Below are 25,985 nucleotides of genomic sequence, written 5' to 3' on the forward strand. Positions count from 1 at the left end.
GCTCCTTAAACTGTGCTCCCTGCCGTGTCTTCAACATCCAGCCTGGGCAGCCTTTGGTGTTTGCCAGCTCTGAGTCCTCTGTGGCTCCAGGCAAGCTGGGTGGAGTAGCCCTACTGGGTCCTTGAATTCGAGCCTCTCAGAGCAGTAAGTGTTGGAGGGTGTCTTCCTGAATCTCCTCTTTCCCAGAGGAAGCCTGCTGCTGTGGGTTCTCACAGGCAGGACCCACCGGCCACCAGTGACCTGACCTGAGCAGGTGTCAGAGCCTCTAGGTGTCCCCCCACGCATGTGATCACCCTGAATTTCAGGGAACATTGGGAACGCTTAGGGGTGTTTGTCAGACCAGGTCCGAGGCCTCGGGAAGCATGTCTTCCCTCTTCTGGTTATTGTAGAAGCAAGGAGACCCTAACAGACGCAGCAGGCAGAGCCTGAAGCTGCTTCCCAGGGGCTTGGTTTGCAGGGAATCCCTCCTCCAGGCAGGACTGTGGTGCAGGAGGGGCTCGGGGCTGAAACACGTGCCTCGCAAGAGCTCAGGTCAAAGCAGAATCGCAGTGGTGACGCTGAGTCAGGGTCAGATTCAGAATTAGGGGATGGGACGCAGGCTTCGGGGGCACAGTCACTGGTGTCCTAAGGGTGGGTGTGGTGACAGATGGCAGTTACTCCATGGTGGGCACAGCAGAACGCACAGACTTGCTGAACCACTGTGTCAACCACGTGAAACTCGTAACATCGTGTCGACTGCACTCAAAAAATTAAAAAAAAAAAAAATTGGGGCGTGGGGGTGTAAGAAATTAAAAGTCTTCCACAAGACAGTAGTTAAACAAAGGCAGTATGTCTCATTTGTGTTTTGTCTCACATGGAGAAATGTTCACAAACATTTTATTGGTGGTGCCAGTATGTTTTCCAATTTCAGATATTTCTGTGTAAGATACATGTTCACACACACACACACACACATAAAATCTTATTAGAACTGGAACATTGTTTAAAGTCAGGTAATCGACTTTTTCTGTTTTACCACTGTGATAGGATCTTTCCTGGGCCCACACACTTTCTGCTGTCTTATGTCTACATTTGATCTCCTATTTTAGTATTTTTTAGAGATATTTAAGTAGTCTAAGTAGAAAGTTGTCAACACTTCCTGGACAGAGTTAACAGACAAAATTCTTCGTTTAAGTAAAACTAAAAATGCCTCAGAATGAGTGTATTGAATTGCTGTGAGATGGTCCGGTGAGGAGGAGGAAAAGAGGGTGTGGGGGGGAAGGAGTAGCAGCAGTGGTGGCCGCCGCCCCTGTGCGCCCTGCCAGGCCGGGAAGCCAGAGGCACTAGAGCTGAGGGCCCTTGTGGGGGCACCAGCCTCCCTGTGAAGCATTTGCTTCCTGGCCTATGAACTGGGGAGAGGACCCTGGGCCAGCAGAGGTGAGAACCCCCCCTGCGTTCCTGCCTCCTTACAGTGGGGAACTTCAAAGCAGCTAAAGTGAGAACATTTTAACCTCTTCCTTGCTGTTGGTGAGAAATGATGTGTTAAATTCCACAGTCAGTAACAAATCACATTTGCCTGTGATTTCTTCAGATTTTCACTTGTCGGTGGTAATTCTGTAGGAGGCCTGGGCTGTTGTAAAACTGTCTCTGATCATCTGTGATAAAGGTGAGGCCTGGAAACCTCATTCTGGCCTTGCTGTGTGACCCTCTCCCACCACCCAGCCCTTTGCCAGAGCCCCTGCCAGCCTCCCACTTGTGGCAGCCGCTGGGCTGAGCGACAAAGGCCACGGGAGAGGCGTGGGCATCATCAGTCAAGCAGAAGCACGGAAAGCTTTGTAGGAAGTGTTTTCTGAATGTGAAAATAACCACCTTTTTTACTGGCAGGCTGGCTCTCTTCTGGTTCTCCCCCAACACTCCCTGTGTAGCGGAAGGCGAGAAGTGGCCAGCTGCATGGGACGGGGACGGAGGGCTCTGCACTTAGCTGTAGAAAGAACCACATTGCTTTCTCCGTCCTTGGCCAAGTGTCCTCCGTGAGCCATCTGCACATGTAGACCCATTTCCCAGTGTCACTGGCAGCAGAGGCTGTCTGGATACCTGCAGGTGGTTGGAACTGGCGTTTGGAGGACCAGTTGGGACACTGCTTCCTTCCACCAGCAGAGCCACCTCTTAATTAATTGCTTCCTACTCTAATGGAATAATTGTGCAACAAACTTTTAATGACAGTGGCCACAAAAGAAAAGAGAATAAAGTGCTGTCCTCCAAATACAACTCAGCATGTTGTTTTTATACATACTTAGAAATGTGCAGCTTTTTTCTGTTTGAATTTTAGAGAAAGTAATTAACTTAGTTTTGGTTTTCATATCTATTTGGCACAGGAAATAGACAATACGAGCCTGACCATTGGAGAAGATACCCATCCTCTTCTGGGTAAGTGCACCATTTATATCCTCAGGATAAATCAGTTTTATCAAAGATGGAAGTGAAGCATCTGTCTTTATAACATAAATCTTCCATATCAGTTGCTAAACTTCACAGAATTCAGATGTTGAATCCTGACATGGGGCTAATAAGTTAACTTGTTTGCAGGTAAGTTTGCTTCCCATCAAAAAAGTGTGGAGAGAAAGAGACACGGAGTCCGGCCTTAAAGCCCTGGGACACCTTCTTGAGAGTGAAGCTCTCAGAACAGCATTGCAGTTGTCCTTGGGGAGAGAATGGCCTGTGGGGTCTAGACCTAGCTTTTCATGAAAAGGAAAAACATCCTTCTTGGTGACTTCTTCCTCGTATCATATAAAAAAAGTGTTCTCTTGACTTATTTTCGGAGGTTGTGCCTGATTCTGTGGCCCCAAACAGTTGTTAACATCTTCACCATCATTTCTTTGTCTGTGTCCATAAGGTGTGGTTGATTTTTTTTTTTTAATGAATTGGAATCTTACTATGTCCTGCTTTTTTTTTTTTTTGAACTTAACACTAGATTGTAAAGGTTTTAAGGATTGGATACATGATGCCCTATGGCTGGATAATATTCCAAGAATTGTTTCTAATTATTATATACAGAAAAAGAGCTAACAACCTTCTTCTCAACTGCTGGCAGGAGAGCCAGCTCTACGTGGAGGGCCTGGCCCTGCCTAGGAATCATAATGGTGTGTGGCCCCCAGGTGTGTTCCTCCCAAATCCTCTTTTCCATTTCACTTTTGCCAGGCTGCAGCTCAGAGTTCCTGACAACAGTGCGTGAGAGGCAGGCCTGGGTCCCAGCCGACAGACACCAGGCGTCAGACCAGAGGCAGGCGTTCAGTGTCAGGAAGCTTAATTTATGATGTTACTAATGAGTGCTTCATTTGTCTCTGTATCTGAGCATTGAACGGCTCTTGTTTTTAAAACATGTTCTAGATACATCCAAGTTTCATGAGAGAATTTGCAGATAATTTAAGAATTGTAAATAATTGTAATTTCAAGGCCAAAATTGTACTGAGCTCAACCTTTGGGGTATTGATAATGGAAAGAAATCTAGATTTAGAGGTTAGAAGACACACCCTGCATTAGTGGCCTATTCTGCAGCACACGCTGTGGCTCTGGATGTTCCCAGCACTCTCAGATAATGCTCACACGTGTTCCCAAGAACACACGCCCAGTCATTGCTGTCTATAAAAACAAAATAAGCCCTAAGCATATTCACAGTCCAGTTTGTATATTGCACTTAATGAATTACCCTGACAGCTCAAGTATGCAGAGCTCCTGGCTTTGACCTTAAAATCCCATCAAGTATTTACCAAAACAGGGTTATTGTCTCCAGGTGTTTTAATACTTGTAGGTTTTATGTTTGAAACATCCTCACTACTTCCTGCAAGGCCTTCTGAAGGACATTTGCATATCTAGTTACTTTCCATGCAAGTCTTTTGTAGGACCTACAACCTGATTCCCCAGCTTTAGAAATAGATTTGTTTCATTCCACTTATTGTGTTTCCTGTCTATTAACATTCTGTTTCTTTTCATTTCTGCTCATTTGAGACCACTATTGCTTCTAGAAGTTTCATTTCTTGGCTGCTTATTTTTATAACTTTGAAATAAATTTCTCATCCCTTAGACTAAAAGAGTAGACCTCCATGAAAATTGTTTTCCCCCTTTATAACACCTGAACTCCTGTTTGTCAGTAAGATATTGTGGTCATTAGCAAGCTTAAGTAAATCGTTGAGTTTGTACAACCTCTCTTACGTTTGAAAAGCCAATGCGGTAAGTTTCTGTGATCTTGTTGTGTAATTACTTACCTCTCCAGCCTAGTCTTCTGATGAAATGTTCATGTATCAATTTAAAAATGAAAATAAAACAATATATTTATCACTCATAATTAAATATTTCACATTTCTTTGATTATATTGGGATCTTTGGGAAGAAAACAGATGTTGAATTTTGTGAAATGCTATTTCTGCATTGACTGAGATGATCATAGGATTTTTTATCCTTCATTCTGTTAATGTGTTGTGTCATGTTGACTGATCTGCATATGTTGAACCATCCTTGCCTTTAAGGGATACATACCACTGATTATGGTGTATGATGTTTTAATGTTCTGTTGAATTTGGTTTGCTAGTATTTTGTCGAGGATTTTTGCATCATTGTTCATCAGGGCTATTGGCCTATAGTTTTCTTATGTCCTTGTGTGGTTTTGATATCAGGGATTGCCGGCCTTATAAAATGAGTTTGGAAGTGTTCCTTTTCCTTCCGTTTTTTGGAAGAGTTTGAGAAGGATTGGCATTAATTCTTCTTTAAATGTTTGGTAGAATTCACCAGCAAAGTCATCTGGTCTTGAACTTTCATTTGCTGGGAGGTTTTTAAATACCAATTCAGTCTCCTTTCTCCTTGATTGGTCTGGTTAGATTATATGTCTTGTCATGATTTGGCCTTGGTAGGTTGTATGTCTCTAGGAATTTATCCATTTCTTCTAGGTTGTCCTGTTGTTAGCATGTAAGTGTCTATAGTAGTCACTTCTATAGTATCAGTTTTCATTTCTTCTCATTCTTTGTAACTTGATTTGAGCCATCTGTCTTTTTCTCTTGGGCAGTCTAGCTAAAAGTTTGTCAGTTTTGTTTATCTTTTTAAAAAAACCAAATTAGTTTCATTTATCTTTTTTTATTATCTGTCTTGTCTCATTTATTATTTTTTTGGTCTTTGTTATTTCCTTTCTTCTGCTGTCTTTGGGCTTAGTTATATTCTTTTTCTAGTTCCTTGGTCTATAAAGTTAGGTTGTTTATTTGAGATATTTCTTTCTTCTAATGTAGGCATTTATTGCTATAAACACCCCTCTTAGAACTGCTTTGGTTGCATCCTATTTTTGCATCCCATTAATTTTTGTATATTGCATTCTGTTTTTGTTTGTATCAAGGTACTTTTTGATTTCTTCCTTGACCTATTGGTTGTTCACAAATGTGTTAATTTCTACAGATTTGTGAATTTTCCACTTTTCTTCTTCTTACGGGTTTCGAGTTTCACACCATTGAGATCAGAAACTATAATTGGTATAATTTCAATCTTGTTAAGTTAGGGGGCTGAGGAACAGAGAGAGAGGGAGAGAATCTTCAGCAGGCTCCACACCCAGCATGGAGCCCAGCGAGGAGCTTGATCTCACAACCCTGAGATCATAACCTGAGCTGAAATCAAGAGTTGGGTACTTAACCAGCTGAACCACCCAGGCGCCCCTCAATCTTGTTAAATTTTTAAGACTTTTTTTAATAGCCTAATGTATGGTCTATCCTGAGGAGTATTCTTGTATGCTTGAGAAGATTGTGTATTTTTCTGTTATTATAGATGGCTTTCAGGTCCATCTGGTTTAAAGTGCAGTTCAAGTCTAGCGTGTCCTTACTGCTTTGCTGTTTGGATGATATGCCTATTGTTGAAAGTGGGGTATTAGATTCCCTTGCTATTATTATATTGCTATCTACTTCTCCCTTCAGTTGTGTTAATATTTTCTTTATATGTTTACAAACTGTATCATCCTTTCATGATAAAAGCTGTCAACAAAGTAAGTATAAAAGGAGCGTACTTCAACTTAACAAAGGCCACATATGACCAGCCCATAGCTAGCATCATATACAATGGTGAAATGTTGAATGCTCTTTCTCTAAGATCAGGAACAGGAGCAAGATTCCCACTCTCACTACCTCTGTGCAGCATAGTACTGGAAATTCTAGCCAGGGCAATTAGGCAAGAAAAAGAAATACAAGGCATCCAGTTGAAAAGGAGGAAGTAAGATCTGTTTGATGACATGATCTCATATATAGAAAATCCTAAAGACTCCATCAAAAAACTTTTAGGACTATTAAATGAATTCACTAAAGTTGCAGGATATAAGCTCAATATAAAAAAAAAAATCAGTTGCATTTCTATACACTAACAACAAAACTATCCAAAAAAGTAATTGAGAAAATAATTCTAATTGTAGTAGCATTAAAAAGAATGAAATACTTAAAAATAAATTTAACCAAAGAGGTAAAAGATCTGTATGATGAAAACTATGAAACACTGATGAAAGAAATTGAAGACACAAATAAATGGAAAGATAGTTTGTGTTCATTGATTGGAAGGATATGGCTAAAATATTCATACTACCCAAAGCAATCCATCGGCTCAATACAATCCCTATCAAAATTTTAATAGCATTTTTCACAGAAATGGGACAAACAATCCTAAAATCTGTATGGAACCACAAAATAGCCCCCAAACCCAAAGCAATCTTGAGAAAGAACAACAACGCTAACGGTGTCACATTTCTTGATTTCAAACTGTATTGTAAAGCTAAAGTAATCAAAATAATGTGGTACTTGCACAAAAATAGACTCACAGATCAATGGAACAGAATAGAGAGCCCAGAAATAAAACCTCATATGTATAGTCAACTAATCTTCAACAGGGGCTCCAAGAGTACACAATGAAGAAAGGAATAGTCTCTTCAATAAACGGTGTTAGAAACACTGAATATCCACATGCATAAGAATGAAATTGGACCCTTAACTTACACGAGAATGGATTAAAGACTTAAACGTAAGACCTAAAATTATAAAACTCCAAGAAGAAAATATAGGGAATAACCTCCTTGACATTGGTCTTGTAAATGATTTTTTTGGATATGACACCAAAAGCATAGGCAACAAAAGCAAAAATATACAAGTGGGACTACATCAGACTAAAAAGCTTCTGCACAGTAAAGGAAACAGTGAACAAAATGAAAAGGCAACCTATAGAATGGGAGAAAATACTTTCAAACCATATATCTGATAAGAGGCTAATATCTAAAATATAAAAGGAACTATTATAACTCAATAGTAAAAAAAAAAAAATTCCCAAATACCCCAATTGAAAAAGGAGCAAAGGAACTTGAACAGACATTTCTCCAGTGAAGACTTACAGATGGCCAACAGGTACATGAAAAGGTGGTCAACATCACTCATCATCAGGGAAATGCAAAGCAAAACCACAGTGAGATACCACCTCATACCTGTTAGAATGACATCATCAAAAAGACAGGAGACAAGAAGCATTGGTGAGGATATGGAGAAAAAGGAACTGTTATGCACCACTGATGGATTGTAAATTGGTATAGCTACTGTGGAAAACAGTATGGCAGTTCCTCAAAAATTAAAAATGGAACTACCATATGGTCCAGCAGCCCTACTCTGGATATATATACCTAAAGAAAAGGAAATCAGTATCTTGAAGAAATATGTGCACTCCAGTGTTCATTGCAGCATTATTCATAGTAGCCAATATGGAAACACTTTAAGTGTCATCAACAGATGAACAGATAAATCGTGGTACATATACACAAATAATATCCAGCCATTAAAAAGAAGGAAATCCTGCCATTTGCGACAGTATGGATGATCTTAGAGGACTCTGTGCTAAGTGAAACAAGCCAGACACAGAAAGACAAATATTTAATGATGTCACTTATATGTGGAATCTGAAAAAGTCGAACTTAGAGAAACAATAGAATGGTAGCTGCCAAGGGCCTGCAGGGTTAAGAGAATGCGGAGATGTTGGTCAGAGTGTACAAATGTTCAGTCTGGTGAATAAATTCTAGATATCTAATGTACGGCATGATAACTATGCTAAAAATAATGTATACTTGGAATTTGGTGAGGGAGTGGGTCGTAAGTGTCCTCACTACACACACACAAATGGTATTTATGTGAAGTGATGGAAATGTTAGATTGATCGTGGTGATCATTACACAAGGTATAGTTCTATCAAAGCACCATGCCTTACACCTTAAATATATACAGGTTTTTATTTGTCAGTCATACCTCAATAAATCTGGTAAAAACAACAACAACAACAACAAAGAAAGAGGGCGCCTGCGTGGCTCGGTCGGTTAAGCATCTGCCTTCAGCTCAGGTCATGATCCCAGCATCCTGGGATCGAGCCCCACATCAGGTTCCCTGCTCAGTGGGGAGTCTGCTTCTCCCTCTTCATCTGCCCCCTCCCCCCCCCACCACTGGAAGGAAGGGAAGGAGGAAGGGAGGAAGAGAAGAAAGGATAGAAGGGAGGGAGGGAAGAAAGGAAGGAGGAAGGGAAGGAAGAGAGGAGCCTGGAATTGAGATGTGTATAAAACAGATGCATAAACTGGTCATTTCCTGCATTTCTGTCTTGTTAAGAAAGATGTTTTTATAATCAAGGAAAAAATTATTTGAGAGGGACCCAAAGACACAGAAAACATTTCTTTATTCAACATTCTCTTGGCCCGAAGTCCTGATTGACTCCATATATGGTGTATAGGATTGGAACTGCCTGCTTGTGCAGACTGAGAGCTGTGGAGTTGCTGGGTGTTGTCACATTACCTTGTAACGTGGGGTCACCATCTCCCCTGCTCCTCTCACTGGTCAGTTCCCACTGTGCATGAGAGTGCCGACCACTCCACTTCTTGTATGCAGATTTTTGGTCTTTTTAATTTTTACCATCTGTAGTCAAGAAAGAGCAACACTTAGTTTAGTTTCCATTTTTCTGAGTATTAGTAAAGCTTATTTTTTTCATACACTTACTAGCCATTTGTATTTCTCTTTGTGAATTACTTATTCATTCCTTGGCTAAATTTTTCTTGAGTGATTTTTTTATATTGATTTGGCTTTTTTTATATTACGGGTATTAAATCTTCGATGTTCATATATATGGCAGATATTTTTACCATTTCCTTCTTCCTGGCTTCCTCATTTTAGAAATCATTATTCACATAAAAACCTAGGTGTCATCCTTGATGTCTCCATTTCACCAAGTCCTGGCACACAGTCTGTATGGAACCACAAAAGATCAAATCATATCTGGAATTCACACTCTTCTTAATATTTCCACTGCTGCCACCATAGTCTGTGACTTCTGAAGCTCCATATATATGGACAGTGAAGCCCCCTCTGCCTTCTTTGATTGTCCCTTTACCTTGCTCTGGCAAACCTGGCAGTCCCTTAATGTAGCTGTTGCTCCTGTACCTTTGTGTTCCTCATTCCTGCTTCCAGACTCTTCTAGTAGTAAGTAGAACTACCTAATGAACTATCCCAAGCCTTACAGCTTGTCTCTGCTCCATTGTGTTTGGGCCCCAGCTGGGAGACATGAAGTCACACGAAGGCCTCTTCGTTCACATTTCTGGCTTATGCTACCTCTTGACCAGGAGCCTCAGTTTCTCTCCACATGAGCCTCTCCATTAGTCCATAGGGACTATTTTGGGCTTCTTCCCAGCATGGTAGCTGGATACCCAAGAGCTAAAGACCCAGGCAGAGAGACCATGTCACCTTTTGTAACCTAGCCTCACAAGTCACTCACCAGCTCTGCTGCTCTATTCTGTTCATCAAGGCAGCCAAAAAAGCCTGTCCAAATTCAAGTGAGCATGAAGTATACTTTCCTCTTGACAGGGGAAGAGGGTGCTCTGCAAGAGCATAGGAGACTAAATGTATTGCCATGGCCATTTTTAGAAAGTACGAGAACTAGAAACTTTAAATCTCTTCTGTCATCCAACCCTACCACCTACCCTGTCATCGTCCTTCAGATTCTTCCAGATTTTGGCTCCTGGCTCCCTGGCGCTCTTCCCACCACGAGTCTTGTGATAATTTTTGGTGATCTCAATAGTCCTTCCCTGATAACTCCTTGACCTGCTGTCCCAGCAATGTGGATATTCCACCTTGACCTTATCCCTCCCAGTAGCTCAACCACTCCATAACTTCAGTTTCAAACACACTCCAATCACACAGCTCACTGTGCACAGATCCAGGTGATCCTTCGGTCACATCAGAACCCCCCACTCCACTGGTCCAACTGCCCTTCATCGGGCCTCACACCCTTTCTTACTTGTCCTCCCTTAACTGTTCATCTTGTGTGGTCAGTGATCAAAGTGACTTCCTTGTATATACTCTCAACTGCTTTGCTTTTCTCATTTTACTGTGTTTATGTGGTAAAACCACAAACCCAGGTTAAATCCAATCCTCTGCATTTGGGATGAGGCTAGAGAAAGACCCACAGTCATGCTTACTAGTCCCAGCTTAAATTCATGCTCCCTGACCTCAGCGGATTCTTGGTCCTGCCCAGCGGTCATCCTCCATTGTTTGCTGCTGTCCAGGTGCTGCACACCTCCTCTATCCCTAGCCTTCCAGCACTTCCTCCTTGTCCATAGTCACATTCCTTTAGCCACATGTGTTCTTCTCCAAGCATCTATGCACCATCTAGATTCATAACCAAATACCACGAGAAGTGGACAAATCCATAAAAATAGAGGTAATATCTATTTTTTCACTTACTCATATGGACAAACTGACCATGTTCTTAGCCTGGGCCAGGCGCAGCTGTACTCAGCTCCCCATCATCTGCTCAGTGTCACTGCTGCAGGACAGATTCCCACTTACTGTTGAGCATCAGCTACATTCTCCCACCTCACAGAACCCTCTCTAGAAATCATGTCATTTCTTTGCTTTCCTTTATAGAAAAATAATTTTGAGTCCAGAAACCTATAGTCAGCCAAATTAGCATTCTAGCATAAGAGGAAAAATGAATACATTTTCAGGAATCAGAAAATGTTGACTCACAGATCCTTTACAAAAGAAAATGGGTATGCTCTAGTGAAATGAGCATTTCACCTAACATGAATACGTGGGCTATAAGAAATAGTGTTGAACAAAGAAATTAATAAAATGTCATTATTGCTAAATAGATATTAACTGTAAGGAAACAAATATGCGAAAACAATTGACTAAAATCTCAGATCATCACAAGGAAAATGATGAGTGTTTCTGGGGAATAAGATGAAAAGTAGCTAATCCCTAAGTAGCTACAAAATGTAGATAAAAGTAAGAAGAAAGAAGATACGGTACAAGAAGAAGGAGAAGGAAGAAGACCATGGCAGAAGTCTGGTTTTTCATTTCTATTCCTTCACTAGCTTTGTTTTTTGAAAGGTCATAACTTATCTATATACATATTTTATAAAAATGAGAATAATACCAACTTACTTTACAGAACCTGGGAAGAGTATAATAGTGTTGGTGAATACAGTAGTACATAAAACATATGTGAAAACATGAAAATAACTAAATATATAGTTGATTACCTATAAACACGAAAAAAGCTGAATATGTATAAATGACCTTCATCTACACCAAATTACCTAACCTGTGATGGAAACAAGAGGAAAATAAATGTTCATACAAAATCAAAAAAAAAAAAAAAAAAGAAAAGAAAAGTAAAAACAAACTAGATTTCTTATTTTGCTTTTAGAGAGGGGATGAACTGTAATAAATCTTGATGTTTTTAGGAAAATATAAGTTTGTGTGTAAAATGTAGGGATATGTGCTGGAAGAAGGTGATGGATGGACGGACGGACAGACGGTTGGATGGATGGATTAGGTGGGTGAGTGGATGGATGGATGGATGAATAGATGATAAATACATGAACGCCTATCATATCCTTTATGCACCTAGTATCATAAAATGGTAATCAAAATGCAAGGAGAAATAGACCCAATGCTAGGGGGTATTAATTAACACACATCTGTCAGAAATGAACAGATCAGATAGACCACAAATAGTGACATATATTTGAACAGGTCCTTTAACAAGCTTATTCTGTTAGAAATATACAGAACAGTATATGCCCTTTTGTTTATGTCATTTTCCACAAATGGACAGTTCAAAAATCTATCCATATGTTAGGCTGCAAAGTAAATCTCAACCAATTTAGTGAAAAGTAGAAATCACACGTAGTATTTTCTGTATACAAGAAAATAACTAGAAATAAACAACAGAAAAATAAGCAAAATTCTTTCCACTTGGACATTAATCTACTATTCTTAATATTTATTGAGGAAATCAAAATCACTTTCAGAAGGCATAATAACAGTACTACATTCAAAAATTAACAGAAGGGCAGTCACATCAGAGAGGATAGGGCATAAGAAACGCCAGGAATCTGTCTCTCCACCTAGACAACAATTGTACTGCCAGAAACTGTCTAAAGGAGCTATTTTTGAACAGTGTAGAGCCTGAAGACTTGCAGCTTCCAGGGGATAGCTTGGCTGGTAAGTTGTGGTTAATTCCCATCATTTTTGGCTGCCCGTCCTACAGCCCCATGACAGACAGCCATGCACACATTCCTGGGGCACCTTGTTGGAGCTAGAGTGAATAATGAGGACCTTGTCCAAATATCAGGCTCTTGTGTAGTGGTTGCTGTTTTCGAACTGAGATGCAAGCGTAGAGGCTGGCCACCATTTTTTCAACCTCCACTGGCTGAAGTAGTTTTCAAAGCATTGAATGGGACAATGCGTGTGAGTGGGCACCCCTCCCCAACTTCTTGCTTTTGTGGGAGCCAGACATTTAAGAATCAGGACATTCAAAAACAACTGTACATGCAAGAGAATTTAAAAAGCCACCATACGTGGCCAGGGAAAGATGGAGGCTCAGAACAGATGTGAGAAAACCTTAGACTTTCCCCTCAGGCTGATCTTCAGCAGACACACAACAACAAACAGCAAACACTAGGAGATGGGGAAAATCTTATTTCCAGAGGTAGAATAGTATGATTCAGTTTTTATGATGTCCAGTTTGCAACAACAAAAAATCACAAGGCATACAAAGAAATATGTAAGCATGACCCACTCAGAGGGACAAAATAAGTGGACAGAAACTGTCCCTGAAGAAGCCCAGATGTCATATTTAATAGACATGACTTAAAAATCCTCAAAGAGCTAAAAGAAGACATGGACAAAGGAAAACAAGGAACAAACTGAGAATATCAAGAGATATAAAGAAATAAAGATTACAAGAAGAACCAAGAAGGTATCTGGAGCTGAAAAGTATAATGACTGAAAGGAAATACTCTCCACAGGGGTTCAAAAGCAGGTTTGAGCAGGCAGAGAAAGAATCTGTGAACTTGAAAATGGGGCAGTTGAAGCTATTAAATAAAGCCTGAGAAACAAAAAGAGTGATGAGTGAAGAAAAGTGAAGAGTTTCAGGGACTTGTGTGGTACCAGCAAGCAAACCAACATACGCATTGTGGGAGTCCCAGAATGAGAAGAAAGAAGTAAAAAGAATATTTGAAGGAATAATGGCTGAAAACTTGCCAAATTTGATGAAAGACATGAACCTACAAATCTAGGAAGCTCAGAAAACTAATTAAATAAACTCATCACACACTAAAACACATCATAACCAAACTATGAAGAGCCAGAGACAGTCTTGAAAGCAGCAAGAGAGACGTGACTCATCAGACACAAGAGATCCTCAATAAGCTTATCACCAGTGTCTCATCCAAAATCTCAGAGGCCAGAAGGCAATGAGTTGATATACTCAAAGTGCTGAAAAAAGAAAAAACTGTCCACCCAAAGTTCAATATCTGGCCAAACTGTCCCTCAAAAATGACGGAGACAGTTTACAGATCACTCAGAGTTGGTGCTACAGGCCTGTACCTTGCTCCTGTGACTTCCCTGTTATCTGCCCGGCTCACCCCCACGATGCTGGTGGACCTCAGCAAGTGGTCCAGGCCTTTGAGCCTGCAGGAAATGGACAAGTGGTCACAGCATCTTTGGCAGGTTAGATACACTGGGGCGGAGGTCAGCAAACTGGCAAAGTGCTGATGCCCACCCAGGTTAAGAACTGGCCCACCACTATTGCATGGGATGGCCTTGATCCAGGTAAACACTACACCTTGGTCATGAGAGATCCAGATGCTCCCAGCAGGAAGGACCCCAAATACAGGGAATGGCACCATTTCCTGATGGTCAGCACGAAGGGCAGTGACATCAGCAAAGACACTATTCTCTCTAATTACGTAGGCTCTGGGCCTCCCAAGGGCACAGACATTCACCACTACGTCTGGTTGGTTTACGAGCAGAATGGGCCACTGAGGTTTGACGAGTCCATTCTCAGCAACTGATCTGGAGACCACCATGGCAAATTCAAAGTGGGATCTTTCCACAAAAAGTACAAGCTCAGGTCCTTGATGGCTGGCATGTGTTATCAGGCTGAGTGGGATGACTGTGTGCTCAAACTCTGTGGGCAGCTGTCTAGGAAGGAGGGGAATGCTAGGAGACAGAGACAGTCCCAGAGGTCTTGAGCAGTGCTCTTAAGTTCACTGATATATGTAGTCACAGGCAAGGCCTGAGCAATGAGATAATGGCTTAGGGTGATTTTTCCTTATGCCTGTCTTTTATAATCCTGGAAAGTCACACCCCAGTTTATGTTTTGATCTCATTTGAACTCCATCTGGGGGGATATTTTGGTACTAGGATGTGGTCATCAAATTGTTAATGTAAGAATAGCAACCCAGACTTTAAACAGGAAAAAATTCAGGTGAAAAGACCAGGTCTACAGTAATAGAGCAGAGCACCAAAGAATCTTTAAGGATGGTTAAAAAAAAAAAAAAAGATTCATTGCCTCTGCCTTTGTGAACCTGAGTCCAGAATTGTGCATGATGGCACTTCTGCACCATGTTTTCATGGCTGTGTCTCACCATAAAGAGAGGCCGGCACGTCCACTACCCCCCAGTGTGGTACTTGGGGGGCAGGGTCAGTGTCCTGCTCTGGCTCCTTTAAAGAGCAGTACTGGAAAAAGCAATAGGGAGTCACTTTGTGGTTAAGGCATGGCTATCCAGATGAGCTGCAGGGCTGGGTGAGAGGTTGTCAGAAATCCCTAAGTCTGTGCCTGCTAAACAGGTCGGTCTTCATCTGTATAAGAAAAGTCAGTCTGGAGTTGTGGAATGTTGTGTTTATTTTGCTGTTTGCTTATAGTTGAATAAAAATAAAACATGTGGATGAAAAAAAAATGAGGGGGAAATAAGGACATTCCCTGATAAATGTAGGCAAAGGTGAAGGAGGTCATCACCACAAGACCGGCCATGCAAGAAGTGCTGAAGGGAGACCTTCAGGATGAAATGAAAGGATGCTGGACTGAGCTCCAAAGCCTTGTGAAGACAAAACAAGACAAATGCATGGGCAATTACAAAGCCGGTATTGCAGTTTTGGTGTATTACTACACCTTTTATTTTCTATATGATTTGAAAGACAAACACATAAAAATTCAATTGGGCATACAGTATCAGAGCAGTTTTGTTTTTTTTAAATTTTTTATTTAAATTCAATTTAATTAACATATAGTGTATTATTAGTTTCAGAGGTAGAATTTAGTGATTCATCAGTTGCATATAATACCCAGTGCTCATTACATCAAGTGCCCTCCTTAATGCCCATCACCCAGTTACCCCCTCCCCCCACCTACCTTCCCTGTAGCAACCCTCAGTGTGTTCCTGTAGTTTAGAGTCTCTTATGGTTTGCCTTCCTCCCTGATTTCATTTTATTTTTTCCTACCTTCCCCTATGTTCATCTGTTTTGTTTCTTAAATTCTACATGTCAGTGAAATCATATGGTATTTGTCTTTCTCTGATTGACTTATTTTGCTTAGCATAATACCCTCTAGTTTCATCCACATCCTTGCAAATGGCAAGATTCCATTCTTTTTGATGGCTGAGTAATATTCCATTTTATATGTACACCACATTTTCTTCATCCGTTCATCTGTTGATGGACATCTTGGCTCCATATTTTGGCTGTTGTGGACGTTGCTGCTGTAAACATTGGGGTGCATGTGCCCCTTCGAGTCCCTATGTTTGTATCCTTTAGATAAATACCTAGTAGTGCAATTGCTGGGTCATAGGGTAGCTCTATATTTAACCTTTCGAGGAACCTCAGAGTTTTCGTATGCTATTGAAGTTAAGTTATTGGTTAAACTCAACCTAAACTGTTAACAACTTTAAGGTGTTAGATGTAATCCCCACAGTAAACAGCTATAGAATATATACACAGAGAAGGAAATGAAAAGAGAATTAATATGTGTCTCTACAAAACAAACAAATAAAATCCCCCAAAACTCAGTTAAACACAAAAGAAGGCAGTAATGGAGGAAACGAAGGACAGAAAGCTCTAGAGCACATAGAAAGCATAGCAAAGTAGCAGAAGTCCTTACTTATCAGTAATTACTTCAGATTTAAATTTATTAAATTCTCCAGTCCAAAGAGATTGGCAGAACAGATTTTTTAAAAAGCTGACATGTGCTGTCTATGAGAGATTCACTTTAGATCCACAGACACAAGTAGGTTGAACATGAAAGGAGATAAGCAATATGCCTGATAAAGAGTTCAAAGTAATGGTCATAGAGATGCTCGCTGGACTGCAGAGAAGAGTGGATGAACTCAGTGAGAACTTCAAAAAAGAGAAAATATAAAAAAGAACATACCAGAGCTGAAAAATACTATAACTGAAATGAAAAACATACTGGTGGGAATCAGCTGTAGATTGGAAGATGCAGGAGAACAGATCAGCAATCTGGAAGACAAGGTGATGGAAAACACCCAAGTTGAACAGAAAGAAAAAGGACTTTTTAAAATGAGGATAGGTTAAGCGATCTCTTGGACAACATCAAGCAAATAAACATTTACATTATAGGGGTCCCAGAAGGAAAAGAGAGTGAGAAAGGGGCAGAAAAATTATTTGAAGAAATCATTGAAAACTTCCCTGGGGAAGGAAAGAGACATCCAGGTTCAGGAATCGCAGAGTTCCAAACAGGATGTACCCAAGGAGACCCACACGACAACGCATAGTAAGTAAAATGTCAACGGTTACAGATAAGATAAAGAGAGTTTTTTAAAGCAGCAAGAGAAGCAGCTAGGTGCACACTAGGGAAACCCCTAAGACTGTCAGCTGATTTTTCAGAGAAACTTTGCCAGAAGGGAGTGGCATGATCTATTCAAAGTGCTGAAAGGAAAAAAAACTGCACCCAGAAATACTGTATCCAACAGGCTGCCATTCAGAATAGAAGAAGAGATAGAATTTCCCAGACAAACAAAAGTTAAAGGAGTCCATCACCACTAACCTGGCCTTACAAGACATATTAAAGGGACTTCTTTAAGTGGAAAAGAAACAGCCATAATTAGAAGTGAGAAAATTATGAAAGGAAAGGGACTCACAAAGAGATGTAAAATATGACAACATACACATAGAGCATGGAGGAGGAGTAAACATGAAGTTCTCTCAGAATGTGCTTGAATTTCGGTAGCTATCAATGTAATATAGACTGCTGTATCCTGAGCATGCTATATGTGAACTTTGTGGTAACTGCAAACCAAAAATTTATAATATATACACAAAAAATAAAGATAAAAACAAGAATAACAGTAAAGAAAGTTATCAATCACAAGGGAAGAGAGCAAGAGAAGAAGGACCAGAGAACACCTACAAAACAACCTGAAAACAATTAACAAATGGCAATGAGTACATACACGTGTACACATAATTATATAAATGTAAATGGTCTAAATACTGCTATTAAAAGACACAAAGTGATGGAATGAATAAAATGGATGAAAACGAGACCCATCTGTATGCTGCCTACAAGAGGCTCACTTACGATCTAAAGACACATGCAGACTGAAAGTGAAGGGATGGATAAAGATATTCGATGAGAATGGAAGTGAAAAAAAAAAGATGGGGTAGCAATACTTGGAAAAACTTTAAAACAAAGACTATAACAAGAAACAAAGGAAGGACGTTACATAATGGTAAAGGGATCAATCCAACAAGACGATATAATAATTGTGTATACAGCCAACATTGGAGCACCCAAATACATAAAGCAAATACTAACACATGAAGAGAGAAGTTGACTGTAATTCAGTGATGTAGGGGCTTTAACACCCCACTTACATCATGGATTGATCATCCAAGCAGAACATCACTAAGGAAACATTTCTTTGAATGATACATTAGACCAGATGCACTTAACAGATAAATACAGAACATTTCATTCAAAAACAGCAAAATACACATTCTTTTCAATGCACATGGAACATTCTCCAGGGTAGATCACATGTGAGGCTATAAAACAAGTCTCAATAAATTTAAAAAGATTAAAAATAATGTCAAGCATCCTTTCCAACCACAATGGTATGAAACTAGATACCAATTAACACGAAGAAAAAAACTGGAAAAAACACAAACGTGTGGAGGTTAAACGACATGCTACTAAACAACCAATGGGTCGACAAAAAAATCAAAAAGGAAATAAAAAAATGCATGGAGACAAATGAAAACGAAAAAATAATGGTCTATTGTCTTTGAGATGTGGCAAAAGCAATTCTAAGGGGAATTAATAGCAATACAGGCCCACCTCAAGAAACAAGGAAAATCAATCTAACCTAACACCTAAAGGAGCTAGAAAAGGAAGAACAAAGCTCAAAGTTAGTAGAAGGAGAGAAATAATAAAGATCAGAGTGGAAGTTAATGAAATAAGAGACCAAAAAAAAAAAAAAACAAAAACAGTGAAGATCAATGAAACTGAGAGCTGGTTCTTTGAAGAGATAACCTTTGGCCAGATTTATCAAGAAAAAGAGAGGACCCAAATAAAACCAGAAATGAAATAGAAGTAATGACTGAGACCACGAAAATACAAAGGATTATAAGAGAATACTATAAAAAATTATATGCCAACAAATTGGACAACCTAGAAGAAATGATTACATTCCTAGAAACATAAATCTTCCACATTGAATCAGTAAGAAAGAAAATCTGAAAAGATCAATTACTAGTAACAAAATTGAATTGGTGATCAAAAAAACTCCCATTAGGGAATGAAGCATGAGAGACTATGGACTCTGAGAAACAAACTGGGGGCTTCAGAGGGGAGGGGGGTAGGGGAATGGGATAGGCTGGTGATGGGTAGTAAGGAGGGCACGTATTGCATGGTGCACTGGGTGTTATACGCAACTAATGAATCACCGAACTTTACATCAAAAACCAGGGATGTACTGTATGGTGACTAACATAATATAATTTAAAAAATTAATAAATAAAATAATAGGAAAGAACAAAGTAAAACTAAAAAATAAATAAATCTTTAAAAAAATAATTGAAACTTTTTTAATAATTGAATTTTTAAAAAACTGCTGGGCACAATGCCTGACATATAATAAGCATCTATTAAGTGTTAATTCCCTTCCTTTGGCATAAAATCTCAAAATCAAAAAACAAAACTCCCATTAAACAGAAGTGCAGGACCAAGTGAATTCACAGAATTCAGAGATGAATTCTACCAGTCATTTAAAGAAGAGTTAATACCTATTCTTCTCAAACTATTCCAAAAAAATAGAATAGGAAAGAAAGCTTTCAAATACATTTCACCACAATCAAGTGGGATTTATTTGGGGGATGCAAGGATGGTTCAGTATCTACAAATGTAAACACAATGTACCACATTAATAAAAAATGAAAATCATATCTGACTAGATGCAGAAAAAAGCATTTGATAGCATTCAACATCTGTTCATGATAAAAACTCAACGAAGTGAGTGTTTAGGGAACATTAACATGATAAAGGCCATATGTGACAAATCCACTGCTAACATCATACTCAATGGTGAAGAAGAGTTAAGATACCACCTTACGCCAGTTAGAACGGCAAAATTGACAAGGCAAGAAACAATTGCTGGAGAGGATGTGGAGAAAGGGGACCCCTCCTACATTGTTGGTGGGAATGCAAGTTGGTACAGCCACTCTGGAAAACAGTGTGGAGGTCTCTTAAAAAGTTAAAAATTGAGCTACCCTATGACCCAGCCATTGCACTACTGGGTATTTACCCCAAAGATACAGACGTAGTGAAGAGAAGGGCCATATGCACCCCAGTGTTCATGGCAGCATTGTCCACAATAACTAAATCGTGGAAGGAGCCGAGATGCCCTTCAATAGATGACTGGATTAAGAAGTTGTGGTCCATATATACAATGGAATATTACTCAGCTATCAGAAAGAACGAGTTCTCAACATTTGCCGCAACATGGACGACACTGGAGGAGATAATGCTAAGTGAAGTAAGTCAAGCAGAGAAAAACAATTATCATATGGTTTCTCTCATCTATGGAACATAAGAACTAGGAAGATCGGTAGGAGAAGAAAGGGATAAAGAAAGGGGGGTAATCAGAAGGGGGAATGAAACATGAGAGACTATGGACTATGAGAAACAAACTGAGGGCCTCAGAGGGGAGGGGGTGGGGGAATGGGATAGACCGGTGATGGGTAGTAAGGAGGGCACGTATTGCATGGTGCACTGGGTGTTATATGCAACTAATGAATCGTCGAACTTTACATCAGAAACCAGGGATGTACTGTATGGTGAATAACATAATATAATAAAAATATTATTATGGAAAAAAAAGAAATGCAAAAAAGTTTTTCTGCTAAGATCAAGAACAAGACAAGGATAGAAAAACAATAGGGAAAATCAATGAAATCTGGAGTTGGTTCTTTGAAAAGATAGGAAAGTTGAGAAACCTTTAGCTAGACAAAAAGATAGAAATAAAATCAGAAATGTAAGTGAGGACATTGCAACTGACTTGACAGAGATGAAAAGGATTATAACAGCATATTATGAAAAATTGTATGCCAGTCTAGAAGAAATGGGCAAATTCCTGAAATGTATAAATTACCTAAAATAACTCAAGAAAAATAGAAAATCTCAGTAGCCTTAACAGATAGTGAGCTTGAATCAGTAATCAGAAACCCCCAGCAAAGAAAACTCTTGGACCAAATTGCTTCTCTCTGAATTCTACCAAACATTTCAAGAATTGACACCAGTTCTCCTCATATTCTAAAAAAAAAAAAAAAAAAAATTAAACTAGATACTTAATTCATTCAATGAGGCCAGAATTTCCCTGATACGAAATCCAGATAAGAAAATATAAACCAGGGGCGCCTGGGTAGCGCAGTCGTTAAAGCGTCTGCCTTTGGCTCAGGGCGTGATCCCGGCGTACCGGGATCGAGTCCCACATCGGGCTCCTCTGCTGGGAGCCTGCTTCTTCCTCTCTCACTCGCCTGCTCTGTTCCCTCCCTCGCTGGCTGTCTCTCTGTCACATAAATAAATAAAATCTTTAAAAAAAAAGAAAATATAAACCAGAGTCTTTTGTGAATGTAGATACAAAAATCTTCAACAAAATATTAGGAAGTTTATCTGATAGAATATTAAAAGGATTATCCACAGGAACCAAGGGGGTCTATTCCAGGAATGAAAGGGTGGTTCAGCATCTCAGAACAAAGGGTGCAGTCACATGAACATCTCAGTTGATTCAGTAAAGACGTTTGACAAAATCTAACATTCTTTTTTAATAAAAACTCTTAGAAGACTAGGAATAGAGGTAAAATTCCTCAACTTGATAAAGGGTATTTATGAAAAACCCATAGCTAATATCATACTCAATGGTGAAAGATGAGAAGCTTCCCCCCTAAGATCAGGAACAAGATGCCCAGTTTCACCACTACTATTCAACATTGTACTGGCATTCTAGCTAGAGCAATTAGATAAGAAAAAGAAAGAAAAAGCATCCAAATTGAAAAGGAAGATGTAAAGCTGTCTCTAGCCATACATGTCATGATCCCATATATAGAAAATCCCAAACACTCAACAGAAAGCTACTACAGCTAGTAAGTTCAGCAGAGCTGCAGAATTTAAGGTCAGCAGACAAAAATCATTTGTGTTTTATACACCAGCAATGAGCAGTCAGAAAAGGAAATGAAGAAAGCAGTCCCATTCATAACAGCATCTTGGTAAGAATTATTCCTATTTAATGGTGTGGGAAAACTGGATATCCCGTGCAAAAGAATGAAATTGGGCCTTTACGTAACACCGTATACCAAAATTAACTCGAAATGGGTGAAGACCTAGACTCAAGGGCTGCAGCTATAATAAATAAAGCATTGAGAAAATCTTTATGGCATTGGATTTGGCCAAGTCCTCATGGATATGACACCAAAAGCATAGGTAACAGAAGAAGAAAAAATAGATAAATTAGACTGCGTCAAAATTAAGAATTTTGATACATTAAAGGATAATATCAAGAAAGTGACAAGACAGGGTTATTAATAACCCCCACAACTTGACAACAAAAAGATAACGCAGCTTGAATAGGTTTTTCTATAAAGAAGGTGTGCGTATGGCCAGGAAGCACATGAAAAGATGCTACACATGATTAGTCATCAGGGAAATACAAGTTGAGACCACGAGGTACCACTTCATACCAACCAGGATAGCACAACTCCTACTGATGATAAACAGAAAATTGTAAATATGGACAAGGATGTGGAGAAACCACCACCACTTTCATGCATTGTTCTTGGGAATGTAAAATGGTGCAGTCCCTGAGAAAAACAGTTTTGTGGTTTTTCAAAAGGTTACATGTGACCCAGCTCTTCCATTCCTAGGTATATACCCCAAAGAATTAAAAGCAGGGATTCAGATGTTGTACACCAATGCCCATAACATCATTATCCACAGCACTAAGCAGATGGGAACAACCCCAGTGTCCATCGGCAGATAAATGGCTCCTTGCTGAACAGCCTCTGCAGACAGGCTGCATCCCGGAGGAAGTCGGTAAGGAGGGTCCTGGGAATGGCCTCAGGAGTGGCTGTTCCCATGGCCCAGCCTCTGTGCACCTGGCCTCCAGTGAGAGCCTCCCAGAGAGCCCCCACTCAGAGGGCAATGGGGAGCGCCACCCAAGCCAGCCCACACCAGCAGCCTTTCCATCTCCACCACACCTGATAGCCACCTGATGGGTGGCAACACAAAGCTGGTTCCTATCTTTCAGATCTGGAACTTTCTTCAGGTGATTGCTTCTGTGATGTACTTCCTTCCATGCTCTCTGCTGTTATTTGTCTCAGAGGGCTAGTGTAGAACAATTAGCCCTGTAATTGTCCTGCGTTTTCTTTCCTAGTATCGTTATGTGGGAGATTTCATCAGCTTTGTCTTCCGTTCTTTCTGGTCTTTAATTTTGCTGTTTCTAAATTCTGGGAGCTTAGGATGTCTCTTTTTTATAGCATACTCTTTGTTGTTTCGTGATCACATTTCTTTTGCATTCGAGGAAATTAACTACACCAGTAGTTTTATTTTGTTTTTTCTTTCTCCTTCATAGACTCTTCTTCCAAGTTTCTCTTTCTGTGTGTTTGTTTTGGTTCTTGTTTTTGTTTTAGATTTTTTTCCTTACATGGCTGGTAATTCTTGAGGGCAGATTGTGTTGAAGAGTCAGATACTGAAAAGGCCGTTGGAAGCCTGTGCCCTGCATGGGACTTTCAGCCATGGGATCCCTGGGGATCCTTGCTCTTTCACTCCTGATCTGAGGAAGAGTCTTTCTGCTCTTCCTAGAGACATTGAGGGAATGGCATAATTAAGAAGCTCTGGGGAAGCCCTGAGTGACCATTTGAAACTGGGGTGAGGGAAGCAGTACACAAGGGCCCTGGAATGATCCTCAAGTCTCTGATGTGCATCGAGTTCAGATTTCAGTGCCATTAACATGGGTAGGAAATGGGAGGAGAGCAAGTGTAGACAAGCTTTAACTTTTGGGTACATTGTGATTGAGGTGCCCGTGCTGTCCGTGGCTCAGCTTCCACCCTGTGGCCTGCTGCGTGTATGGCCTTAGACAGCACACCTGAGGGGCGATGTCATTCCCCCTGAGTCAGCGAAAGGGTGCGTATGCTCACACATAGCATCTTGCCCCGTGCAAACACGCAATGAGCACGTGCTGTGTGGCCTCCACAGCGCTGGGCGCTTGTCAGAGGAGTACGGGAGTGGGAGCGGGAACTGGCAGGGCCAGGGTCCGTCGGCACATTGTAGAGACCCAGACACAGACCCTGGGCACCAGCACCTACCACCTGTGCGAAAGGGGCATCTATGCAGGAGCCACTCGAAAGGTCTGGAGAGGCCAGTGACAGTGCCCTGGGTCCTGGGGAGGGGCGTTCCGAAGAGGGCAGCAGGCAACTTCTAGAGCTGTCGAGGGGGGAATGATCCCCAGAATATGGAGGGTGCCGGCCCCCAGGGCCACATGGGTCAGCACATAGTAAGGCACTCGGTAAGTGGTGTTGGGACAGGTCTTCACGGCTGCAACTGTCACCTTTGGTTTTAACTAGGAAGTCAACAATCATGGCCGCCATTCTCCAGTGAGAGTGTGTCCTCGACTTATTGTGGAATCAGGCAGGGTGCTCATACATGAAACATTGTCTCCTCCCAGAACCCCAATAAGCGGTGCTCAGGCATGCGCACCCCAGCCGCTCTGGCCAGGCCTGCCATCAGCAGGACGCGGGCGCCTGGGGCCCTCCTGCCCGTGGGCTGGCTTGCAGGATGCACTTGGCGGGGAGGCTCACGCAGTCACTTGTGTTGCAGGTGGTCCAACTGATGCCCGCCTGCTGAACAGGACAGACCCTCACGGTTGGAGAGTCATTGTAAAGCGTGGACATTGAGCATAAAACCAGTAGTACCTCTTGCTTGTCCACAACCAAGACACAGAATGAGGTAACGCTGTATTTTACCCAGTCGCGGGCGCTCAGTACAGATGTGTTGAAGGAGGTGAGCTGGATGTGGTGTTCATGAACTCCGCTCCATTGCGCCATTTACATCGGCACCAGAGCAGGGACGGCTTCTGGAAACCAGCAGCCAGGCAAGGCTGAGGACGTACGAGAAACCGCCAGCCCCTGCCCAGACGCATGGTGGTGGCTGCAGCCCGCGTGCGGGCATCATCCCTAATTGCTGACTGTAAATGTATAGACCTTCGCAGAGAGAACGCAAAAACGACGAACGCCTGCGTCAGCCCGGGCTGTGCAGCTCCCGAGGGGGCAGAGCCTGGCCTAGGGTTGCCCACCTGGCGACAGACCTTGTGTCTTCAAGCTGCTGTCCTCGAGTCCCTCATGCTTGCGTTAAAAATGCGAGTTCAGCAAGTGATTTCCTGAATGGTCCACCCAGGCCTGGGAATGCGCAGGCCCATGTGAAAGTTCACAGTGGTTCTCGGTACGCAGCTTAGTCTCCGGTCCTCGTTTAAATGTGTCGGAAATGTCATCTGGTCACTGGCTCGGGAGTGCTGCATGGATGAGTGGGAACGACTGGTTTGTGGTTACCAGTTTGTTCTAGGGAATATAGCGGGACCACCTGGGGTAAAGGACGTGTACGGGATCTGAGAACAAGCAACACTTGGAGCCCGGGGGCTCACGCAGGACCAGGACTCGCGGCCCCCTTTCACATGCTTGGTTGTGCGCACAAAGGAACCTCGGCCGCTGTACGGACAGTTCGATTAGGCTTCTCTGCTCTCCTTTTGTGTTACGATGCTGATCTGTGCTACGAGTTCGTCTGCTATTAGAACAAGAAATGAAGACCTGCTTCTTTGCTCCTGTTTTTCATTTGTACCTGTCATTAAAGTTCTACGGCTGGAAGAGCCACAGATGCCCAGCAATGTCCCACCGGGTTTCTTGTGGGCTCTGCACTGGCATCTTCGTTTCGCGTCGGGTTTGTGGAGTTCAGGGGTTACCAGCTGTAAGTCTGTGTACACCCTTGAAAAAAAAGTAATTCCTGTGTCAGTCCGCTACTGTTATTCCAAAGCTATTTAAATATGTGCAAATGTGCGTTAGGGTCCTTATGCTCAGAGCTCTTTCTTAATGCAGCTTTCATTCCAAGATGTCATATGAATAAAATGA

General features: G+C 41.2%; 1 protein-coding gene and 1 pseudogene across 7 annotated transcripts in view; both read left to right on the forward strand.

Moving 5' to 3' along the window:
- Positions 1-25,740, forward strand: part of FAM120B (family with sequence similarity 120 member B) — a 105,147-nt gene extending 79,407 nt beyond the window's left edge. For 3 of the 7 annotated variants that reach the window (XM_045770614.2, XM_045770618.2, XM_045770619.2), the window contains 2 exons: positions 2,355-2,406; positions 3,178-18,803. In XM_045770614.2, coding sequence (XP_045626570.1) covers positions 2,355-2,406; positions 3,178-3,211 — 86 coding nt within the window. In that variant the 3' untranslated portion in view covers positions 3,212-18,803. The other 4 variants (XM_045770615.2, XM_045770620.2, XM_045770616.2 and 1 more) reach the window with 2 other exon arrangements.
- On the forward strand, positions 13,854-18,803 carry LOC148109309 (phosphatidylethanolamine-binding protein 1 pseudogene; annotated as a pseudogene).
- Positions 25,741-25,985: the final 245 nt, after the last annotated feature.

This window comes from Ursus americanus, chromosome 11 (genome assembly GCF_024610735.1).
Source record: "Ursus americanus isolate L20-20 chromosome 11, mUrsAme1.1.p, whole genome shotgun sequence".
Taxonomy (NCBI): Eukaryota; Metazoa; Chordata; class Mammalia; order Carnivora; family Ursidae; genus Ursus; species Ursus americanus.